Source organism: Vigna angularis, chromosome 4 (assembly GCF_016808095.1).
Source record: "Vigna angularis cultivar LongXiaoDou No.4 chromosome 4, ASM1680809v1, whole genome shotgun sequence".
Taxonomy (NCBI): Eukaryota; Viridiplantae; Streptophyta; class Magnoliopsida; order Fabales; family Fabaceae; genus Vigna; species Vigna angularis.
Genome location: NC_068973.1, coordinates 24119134 through 24129771, shown reverse-complemented (window position 1 = coordinate 24129771; position 10638 = coordinate 24119134). Strand labels below are relative to the sequence as shown.

General features: G+C 33.5%; 2 protein-coding genes across 37 annotated transcripts; both read left to right on the top strand.

The window, feature by feature from the left end:
* The first annotated feature begins 735 nt into the window (after positions 1 to 735).
* On the top strand, positions 736 to 5918 carry LOC108332078 (uncharacterized). 35 transcript variants are annotated; one of them, XM_052876234.1, is made up of 7 exons: positions 819 to 3134; positions 3313 to 3359; positions 3461 to 3521; positions 3799 to 3850; positions 4621 to 4678; positions 4766 to 4901; positions 5417 to 5918. In XM_052876234.1, the coding sequence occupies exons 3-7, from the start codon at positions 3519 to 3521 to the stop codon at positions 5675 to 5677; spliced, it is 510 nt and encodes a 169-aa protein (XP_052732194.1). In that variant the 5' UTR covers positions 819 to 3134; positions 3313 to 3359; positions 3461 to 3518; the 3' UTR covers positions 5678 to 5918. The 35 variants fall into 35 exon arrangements, 13 of the variants coding, with proteins under 13 accessions (XP_052732194.1, XP_052732195.1, XP_052732193.1 ...); XM_052876227.1 differs by lacking the exons at positions 3313 to 3359; positions 3461 to 3521 and having other exon boundaries at positions 821 to 1618; positions 1910 to 1963; positions 2894 to 3134; positions 3783 to 3850; XM_052876230.1 differs by lacking the exons at positions 3313 to 3359; positions 3461 to 3521 and having other exon boundaries at positions 821 to 1618; positions 1910 to 1963; positions 2870 to 3134; positions 3783 to 3850.
* A 901-nt stretch (positions 5919 to 6819) lies between these two features.
* On the top strand, positions 6820 to 7621 carry LOC128196385 (uncharacterized). Of its 2 annotated transcripts, XR_008248659.1 has the most exons (4): positions 6820 to 7031; positions 7112 to 7279; positions 7358 to 7462; positions 7565 to 7621. XR_008248659.1 is itself a non-coding variant. In XM_052877205.1 (3 exons), the coding sequence occupies exons 1-3, from the start codon at positions 6829 to 6831 to the stop codon at positions 7365 to 7367; spliced, it is 381 nt and encodes a 126-aa protein (XP_052733165.1). In that variant the 5' UTR covers positions 6820 to 6828; the 3' UTR covers positions 7368 to 7541. The 2 variants fall into 2 exon arrangements, 1 of the variants encoding a protein (XP_052733165.1); XM_052877205.1 differs by lacking the exon at positions 7565 to 7621 and having other exon boundaries at positions 7358 to 7541.
* Positions 7622 to 10638: the final 3017 nt, after the last annotated feature.

Genomic DNA, 10638 nt, shown 5'->3' with positions numbered 1-10638 from the left:
ATGCATCACACTTGTTATCACGAGGTGGTTATGCAAAACTGGAAAAGAAACTTAGAAAGTCTAGAGCGGATGCCTTGGGACTTGAGTCGCCGGACCTAGCACCTGCACCTGCTAGGTACGAGCTGTGGAAGGCTGCTCGGACTAAATCTGATGGGAACATGGCATCTTCCTCAGCTGCCTTGATCTCACAGAGAATTGTAAGTTCAAATTATAAGCAGTTGTTTGATTGTGTATCTATCACAGCATGTCTTCTAAGTAACGATTGTTTTTTTAGGTGAAGGATGAGTTGGTTGAGCAGCAGACTCAGGGCACATTTGCTGGCCAAGGTAGGGACGACATTCTAACAACGGCCATTGGAAGGCCCGAGCACCCAGGACGTGTACGTGGAGTTCTTGGGGCGATTGGTCTTCGTGACTACTTTAGCCCTACACAGAAAACCCCCCCATCAATGAGTCAGGAGACACTAAGGCAGATGGATCTTCAGTGGGAGGAAAGACTCAACCAAAGCATGAGATCAATGGAGCAACGATTCATGGAGCAGCTACAAGAACAAAAAGAAATACAAAGAGCGCTTGAAGAAAAGCTGCATTCCATGACGCAAGGCAACACACTACAAGAAAAATGATCATTACTGACCGATATTTACATACGGATTTTAATCCGTATATAACTTAAGTATTATATACGGATTTTACATACGAATCTTGAAAAACAAGTTATATACGAATTTTATATACGGATTTTATCTACCGATATATCCGTATATAAAATCTGTATATAATATTGACGCGTTTGAGCGGGAATTTTAGCCAAGGATAGAATCAGTAGATAAAAAATTAAAGTCCTTATGTAATTCCAAAAGTTATTACCTTCCGAAATTACATACGAATATTTATAATTAATTATTAAAAAAATAAAAAACAAAACTTTATATACTAATTTATAATCTGTATGTAAGTAAAAAAATAATTATTAAGAATAAAATCTAAAAATACTTTTCCCTCTTTTTACGATTACCTTTTTCCCACTATTCTCCAAAATCTAAAAATTTTACATTTTTTTCCCTCAATTTTCCAAAATCTAAATTTTACAAATTCCATTCAAAATTTATGAATAATCTTAGTAACTACTCTGAGTTCTCTCAAAGCATGAACCCTATAACGGTTTCTTCTCCTTTCTTCTCCAGAGATTGCCACACCTTCTCTAGAGATATATGAAGGCTTCTGAGCTCACTAACTGATATACAAAGCCCTAGTCTAACTTCCTCTTGCTCACTCTTAGTTCAGCCCCTCCCGTTGCTTCCACTCTCGTTCACTCTTAGCTTAGTCCGTCATTCACTGTTGTTGGCTTCACCCATCTTGCCTGAGTCCCTTCTTACCATTACTCTCCGTCGCCGATAGTCCATGCCACCGTCTCGCCGTGAGTCCCTTTCGTAATCACTCTGGCTCTCATTCGCTCTCGCTATTACTGCTTGTGTCCATCAGTCCCCCTCGGCGTCACTCCCTCTAGAGTTGGCATTGTAAGTCACGGTCACAGGGTTGCTTCATCTGGTAATAGCTTCTCTCATAGTTCATTCATAAAACCCTAAAATTGGAAGATCGGAAAACCCTAATTTAAGGTATGTTTCGGTGAAATTTTTTTTTCTCATTATGTTTTTGTTGGAGTTTTTTTAAGACTGTGGAAAATAGGGTAATGTGAGTACTTGAAGGCTATGCTCTCTGTTTAATTAGTATACATTAGATTGAAAGTTTTATAGGGATAGTAGACCCTGAAAAAAGGATTCTCGATCTTGTTAATGAAGATGATGATTCTATTCAAAAGCATGTATTTTAATTCGAAATAGTTATTACCATTGCTGAAGTTTGAATGAAAGAGATACCCTTCCTCTACTTCCTTTTTCCCAGCGCAGAGTGGACTCTCAGAAACAAATGCCGCACTGGAATTTGCGGTGAACTCCCTTCTAGTAAGCATTTTTTTTTTACTTAAAAAGTGTAAGGCAAGATTTATCCTCATCATTTGAAACTTTTAATGTGTTTGTTACTTTTTCTATCATCTATTTAATTATACTTGGGACTGCACATTCTTTGAGTTTAATGATCTAAAAAACAAAGTATGTTTCTTCAAGCTTCGTTCTTTTATGGATTTCTTTGAATTTCTTTTGGAGTAATGAGAGGGTGACATTTACATTCATTTGATACAATATTGGTCATATAAAAGAACTTTGATTTGGTGAAATTATGGCATCAAAATGGGATTGTTGTAATTACTTCATGGCCCCTCTTCATCTCCATTTATTAAGTGTAAGCATTTCACTTTCACACTTTGGATTTTCTTCATCTTCTTTCTTTAATAAATTAAGGATTATGGAATCATGGATCATTCTTCTCTTGTCAGTTAAATTTATCATTCTTCTATTTGTCAATTCTCTATTTGATTCTTCTTAAAAGTTAAGTTTAAATGGTTGTGTTTTATATATAATCTGTAATTCTATTTTGTTCTGTTAAGAGTTTCAAAGAGGTAATGTACAAGTTATGCTTTTGAAATTTGAATATAGCTGAAACATGTTAAAAATCCCATATTTAAGATATCTCAAAGTTGTCATGAGATTCAATGTAAGGGAAGAAATGGGAAGAAACACAAATGTTTGCATTGTGACATGGATTGTATGATCCTAGTAGAAGTATGAAATATGTGTGAAGAACTTTCTTTAAATCACTACCAGTACTTAGGCATTCAAATAATGATTGATGTTCTCACTTTCCATATGGTTTCATTGTTTAGATAAAATTTGTACAACTTATAATCAAATGAGTAATCAAACATATTATTATTATTATATTACACATGATGGGTAATTCTAAATGTTTAGGTATCATTCATGATATATATGTAGGCATGGAATGTTTCCACTTTTGAGTGCTTGGGTAGATGGTCCTGAATCTGTAACTCAGTGTCCAATACGTCCTGGTGAAAGGTATACCTATAGATATAATATAACACGACAAGAAGGTACCCTTTGGTGGCATTCACACTCTTTTTTTCTACGATCAACTATTTATGGGACTCTCATCATTCGCCCTTGAAAAGGAAACACCCTTTTCCTTCATTTTACCAAGATGTCCCCCTATTGATTGGTACTTTTTTTCTTTTACCTTTTTATTTCCTTTAGTTAATCACTAAGTTATTTACCTTTTTATTTCCTTTAGTGAATCTGCTATTAAGGCTTTAATTGTTTTTCCTTTAAAGTTAGAAATGTCTAGTGTGTGTATGTATTTGTATATATATTGATGAATTTTCCTTTAAAATATTTAGATGTATACTACAAGAAATATTGGAATTATATATGGACTATTATATAGGTATGTATTTTTAATGTATGTTAATTATGATGCAGGGGCTAGTTTTTTAAACATTATAGTTTGTTCTGTCATCCAACATGATTTGATTTTTATCTCTGCAGTCATGTCGGTATCCAGGTGGAAGATAATATATCTATTCTATGCTTAGATTTATGATGAATGGTATGAGTAAAGATATCCTTGATTTCTTTTATTTGTTTTTAGAGGCGGCTTGGTTTCTACTATTTAACCATTTAACCTATTTAGATTACTTAGTGTGTTTATAAAGAAATTTACTTATTGTGTTTCAGTTCAATCATTTCTATAAGAATAAGAATCAATTAAAAAGAAAAAAGGCTTTATCATTTTTCTGTTAATTGTTCTAACTATATAGTATTTATAATTTGTCTATTAATGCGGGTGCTTCATGCTACAATGATGAAGCGGTTTGAGATTGCAGAGAGCTGGTGGAGAATTTGAATGCATCAAATGGTCAAGTAAATTTCTTTTTGGTAATATTTTACATTCCAACATTTTATATGTACCAATATTTTACCCTCCACTTAATACTTTTTTATATATCAGCTTTTCTCAGCTTTGCAATTAATATTATCTACACATTTATATTGTAATTAGTTTATTAATTTGATTTATGTTACTGGTTTGATTTTGAACCCAGTAAGTTATACATATTATACTATTTGCCAAAGAAATTAATTTTAATGTTTGAATACTAAATTAGAAATTAATGTGATTAAATAATTGATTAATTATTGATCAAATGTTATTACATTATTTGTTAGCTCTAAAAATATAAATAATGTGAAGATGCAATATTAGAAAATATTTTAGTTATGACAAAAGCTTTGGACTTAGTCAAAGTTGTTTTGATTTTGATTATGGTGAAGAAAGTCCGTATAGTTTGATTGTCTATGTAGACCTACATAATTATCATACTATAATATTACGGTGGAAAAGGACGATTCAACGACTGAATCGGTGAAACAGTGTCAAGATTGTTGGACTCGTGAAAGCTTAAACCGTAGCCGTATCATCTTCCTTAAAATTCCCATTGCCTTATCATCTTCCTAGGATTTCTAATTAAAGTTCCATGTTGATGTATTGATATACTGCAAATTTTATGAAGTGTAAGTATCCTTTTTCAAATTAGTTTTAGTTTAATTTCAATTGGAGGCATGTGTTTCATTGTAAATCTCAATATAAATTTTTTTATTATTTTGGAAAAATTTAATTGAAGTATGTCGTGTTTTATTTCTTCTAGCTTCATTGGACGCCTTGTACCCCATTCAGAATGTGCTGCCATCTTTTGTGGGTTATAGGTCTACAATCATTATGTCTCAATTTTAAAATTTAGCTAGAGAAAATCCAGTAACAGACCAATTTCAATAGTACTTTTCTATTTTCAGGAGTGTAATTGAGATGCTTGAAGTGAAAATTAGAGAATTTGTGTGCAATTTCAACATTGTATTGGAAGAGATATCATTATCCAAACAAAATCTTTCCATGCCTCTTGATTGTATGAAAAATCGTAAATTTGATATTGTAAGTGTTCAATAATTCATTAATAGGTTTGAGTATATTTTGTTAAGTTGTTTATGTAATATATCTATTTTAAATGTAAAATGTTTGGTATGGTGTTGAATGAAAACTATTGTGATGGATAGTTGTGTTTATATATATTACAGGTTTGTATTGTGGTATATGCAGTTAGCAACTATACACATTTCTAGATATTGTTTTCAAGTTGATGTTAACTGGCTCTAGTTTCTGGGAAAGTATTATTTTCTATTTTTAATCATGTTGACAAGTGCTAACTGTGGAGTGCTGTTTCCTGATTTCTCGGCCTTAAAAAATATCAAAATTTTTCTTAACCAAGCAACCATGCCATTCTGGTTTTGTCTCTGATATGAGCCCACGGGATTTGATTGAAATACAGAATAAGGATTATTTTTGACATAAGCCCCACCAAGAGTTCCAAATAAATACAAAATTATGAAATGTTGGGTTGAAGCTTCTTCAATTATCAAAGATTGAAAGACGTTATTTTGTGATTGCAGGGTTTAGTGATAGAGAGAATCCAAGATTCAATATCAGAAGAGGATAAGAGGTTGATCTATCTTGGAGATGGAAGTGGAGACTATTGTCCAAGTTTGAGGTTGAAAGAGAAGGACTTTATGATGCCGAGGAAGAACTTTCCAATGTGGGATCTGATATGCAGAGATCCTTCACTTCTTAAGGCTGAGTTTCATGGTTGGAGACTATTCTCCCTTCATTTCCTCTTATTGCAAGCTTCAGACTCTGTCCGTCACTGCTCATGAGGCTTTGCCCAAAGCTTTACCAGTTCGACCATAGTTTCATGGTTTTGTAACTTTTGCAATGGACCAAAGTAGAATATAACATGACTAATTTTTGTCTCAATAGTATAATAGTATATATTGCATAGTCAGTTACCTCTGCCTTAATTTCTGTAATATCCGATGACAATCTAGTTACAATGAGGTAGGACCATCCAGTTGTAAACATCACATTTTAATAAAAATTGAGAGATATTTGGTATTATTTTTTATAATTTGACAGTTTTATTTGATTTTTATCAGTATATGAAACTATTAGTTATTGGGTGTAGATGTGAGATCATCTAATTTTTTTTTTATAAAACCATAAGTTACATACGGATTTTTCCGTATATATATTATATACAGATTATATATACGGATTTTTCCGTATATAATTTATATACAGATTTTACATACGGATTGTTTCGTATATAATTTATATACAGATTTTACATACGGATTTTTCCGTATATAATTACATACGGAAAAATCCGTATATAAATTATATACGGATATATCCGTATATAATTTAGCTACGATAGTTTTATATACGGATTTTTGTCCGTATATAAGTCGTATGTAACCAAGTGTTATATACGGATTTTTGGTCTTATATACGGATTTTGTCTGTATGTAATTCAATTTTTTCTTGTAGTGACATGGGGGCCGCTGAAATTCCCACACCACCTTGGGTTAGCACTAGAGGATCATGCTCTGCTGTAGAACCCACTCAGTATAGCGGTCAGTATGAGCTGTTGGTTGATGGGGATCCCCCACGCATTGTGGTTGTCGGACGAGTGCTTGAGGGAGGGCAGATTATTCATGGTGTTCCCATATTACCCCAGCACGTGCGTGTGACGATTGACGAGGTTCGGGATCCCCAGGCTCAGGTGCCTGTACCCACTCCAGAAATTAACTTTGTGGGGGAGGTCATAGGATCATTTATAGTCTGGCCTAGAGCATTGATCATGTCACACATCGCTACTCCACAGGTATAATGTCTTTTTTATTAGTATTTCTATGTTTATTCTTCAAATATTTGTTGATAACTCTTTGACGTAAATTCTTATCTTCAGTTCATACGTCCTCAGAAGCAGCCAATTCATGATACAGTCATACATGAAGATGATGACATGGCTGAAGCGGAGGATGATCCTCTATCAAAGCTGATGACAAGATTACCCAGGTTGAAGAAAGCACCATTAGAACTATACTGGGATTTGCGAGTATTTGGTCTTCCCCCACATGTGCCAGTTTATATCACATTATCTGATGCATTGGAGATGATTGGGAGAGACCGGATGTTGAATATTTCCATCATTCAGCTGTGGTGCATGTAAGATAGTCAATTTGGTCTTTCATATTACTTTTATTTAGATTCTTATAGTTTCTAACAACTTAACTTTGTTGTTTTAGGTACATGGACACAATCGTTGTAGAACAAGGTCGGTCTTCCATGTACGGATTTATTGAACCTCAGACCATTCAACCGTCTGGTAACACACTTCAAAACAGACAACAATATTTGCAAACATGGATGGATGAGTCAAAAAGAGATGTATACCTTGTGCCATACATTGATGGGTAGGTGTTGTTATATGTGGCCAGTTCATTATTATAGTTTCCTTAATTAGTTAAATAACTATTTATCCTTTATGATAGCATGCAATAGCAGCTGATGGTCATCATTCCCAAAGCATGTAAAATTATATGGTTTTGTTCGTTGCATAGGAAGATGAAAAATGACTTGAGAACAATGCTTCAAGGGTAAGTGTTTCTCCAAAAATGACTTTGAATTTGATGTTCACCTTCAACTTTTATGATAAATATAGTCATATTAATTATACTTTGTGTTTTCCATCTGTACAGAGTTATTGGTAAATCACGTGGTCAACTGGTTCAAATTTTGTATCCAAAGGTTTTAAGTCATTAATAGTTCTAATTCATTATTTTCTATGTTATTGAATGATCTAAATTCTTAACTATTTAGTTTGTTATTTTAGTGTAACCAATAGCTAGATTCATGGGAATGTGGCTTCTATGTGATGTGTTGGATTAAGACCATCATTCGAGCTGTCATTACAGATGACTGGAATGAGGTAATGGCGTATACCTTGAATACATTACAAATCAAATTTATCTTCAAACATATATGAAACCATAATGAATCTTTCTTGAATTTTGCAGCGCTTCAAGAGTACATCACCTATACCAGAGGACACAATTAGACAGATAAGGCAGGAGTGGACCGCTTATCTTCTGCAAAGATGGAGTTAGGAATAGTTTTATTTGTTGTTGAACATTGCTTAGTTTTAGTTTAAGTTTTAACTTGATAGTTTTGGTAGTGGATTATATTTTACATTAAGTAGAACTTTGTTTATATGAAACGCATATATATATTATTGCAAAATTGTTCTGGGACAATTTTCTGCTTTTCAGGTGTGGTTTTATTGCAAAAATAAATTAATTTTAAAAAAAAATGCCAGTAGACGTCGGTTAGTGCACTGTCGGACGTCTATAGATGTTTGGCAGTGCACACACCGACGTCCAACCCCACCTCTAGCACAAGACAATTTAGGCATGTGGTCGTCGGGTGACACACCTCGGACGTGTGTATAGACGTTGGGGGGGAGGAGACGACGGACGTCTGTATAGACGTCTGACGGGGGCACATTGGACGTCTATATGGACGTCCGAGGGTGTACACCGGACGTCTGGATAGGCGTCGGGCCTGACACATCAGACGTCTATACACACGTCCGATGTGGACCCCCCAACGTCTGAGTAACGTCACCCACAAAGACGTCGGTGGAAGGTCGGACGTCAAAAAGCCAAAAGAACGGACGTCTAAAGCCCTTTCTGCACTAGTGTATCCGATGTGGGACTTTGTTTGTACCCAACATCCTCCCCTCAAACAAAGGACCACCTCCCCTACAACGGAAGTCTTCTCTTATCCTCGAGTACACCATGGTCAACACTCTCTCTTTCACGATCCATGGTCAAACACTGAACATCTCTTACTCTCCACCTCTCATGATTCACTTCCACGCTATCTGCCGGCCACCTGCCAAGGCTTCACCTGATCATGGAGGGACTTACTCATCTCGATTGAGCCTGGTCACCAGACCTGAACCTGGCTCTGATACCATTTGTAGGGAGGTTCAACACACACACACATACACATACACATAGATATCTCCACAGTGATAAGATATTGTCCGCTTTGGGCCAAACCCTCACGAATTTGCTTTTGGTACCACTCCAAAAGACCTCTTAACAATGGAGATATGTTATGTGTATATAAACCCATGTTCATCTCTTATTTTATCCGATGTGGGACTTTGTTTGTACCTAACAGTAACTACTTTAGAATAATGTTAGGAGGGTTTAGAAACACTTAAGCAAAATTAATTAAGTATATAACACAATCTAAGAAGGTTAGAAGTTGGGAAAAATAGTTGGAATTGGTAAATTTGATGTAGGTTGCGTAATTCTTCAGATTTGGTGTTGCAAAATTATGCAGACTCGCTGAGCGAGTCAATTCGCTCAGCGAGTAGTGGTAGAGGTGGATTTTCTGTCAAAGGACTTTCGCTTAGCGAATGGTATGCCCTAAGCGAATTGTTGAGGTCTGGGAGCACTGTCAGTTTTATTCGGATAGCGAATGGATGCGCTGAGCGAGTAAGTTGAGGGTACAATAAATTTACCGTGCAAACGCTTGGAATTACCGTGCAAACGTCCGGTATTAATAAAAAAATTATATAAATTTAGTTTATAAAAATGTAATTAAAATTTAATATAAATATTATATTTTATATAATCAAATAATAATATTTTATTATTTTTAGGGTACAATATATTTAATTATTTCTCCAAATATTTTTTTATAAACTATTTTATAAAATAAATAATTAAAATTATAAATATAAATAAAAATTACTTTTTTTTATCAAAGGTTGAATTTAATTTCCTGATAAAATTTTTATCTATAAATTTCTAATATTTGTTCTTATTAACTTTTTCATGAAATTAATGTATAAATGGAAATCAACAAAAACAGTTAACGGAACTAACTACTTTATCGTCATTAAGAACTTGTTTGTAACTCATGCCTTCGTCTTTATAAACTGAAATAGAGGTCACATGGACACTGGTATCTTTAAAATATTTGGAAGTAGAGAAGTAAACAATAGGAGTATGTGAAGAGACTGTAGGGGTGCAAGAAGAAAGTTTGTAATTAGTGATTGAGAAAGGCCTAAAGCCTAAATCCAACTAGATGAACAAACTAAAAAAATAAAGAGCAAATTTGGCCATGTTTATCCAGCTAGAGAGGATAATCATTCGTGAAGGTATACAATATACGTAAATGATATATTTCCTAACTGAAAATCATATATTTCCTAACTTTTTAAATGCACCAAATAACTTAAAATCAGATCGATACATTAATAAGGTCATATTTACGACAAGCTCAATAATATCTTCACCCTTAAGTCTCTAAAAATTTAATTTCTATGTAATTTTCAAAATCATTTAAAACTAAACTACTGAATAGTATTTCATTATATTATATATAGTTATTTTAGTAATGTGATTATACAATTTAGAAAAATATATTCATAGCTATTATTCAAAAAATGTTTAAGAGAATTAGTTCAATTTATTTTTCTTTAAATCAATTTGAAACAAATATGGAAATCATTGATTGAGAAAGAAATGCCCAACATGCATTAAAAAATGTCAAATTTAAGGTTAAAACTTTTGTTTCAATATATATAGTTCTTTTAACTCACTAATCAATCATAAATGTATAACAATTACCTTTTTCTTTCACACCACTCACAAAAGACTACATAATAAACAAACAAAAAAAATCCCAAAATAACATTCTCTTAAAATTCAAACTAAACAACAATGCTATCAAAATAAAAATTGAACAATGGATA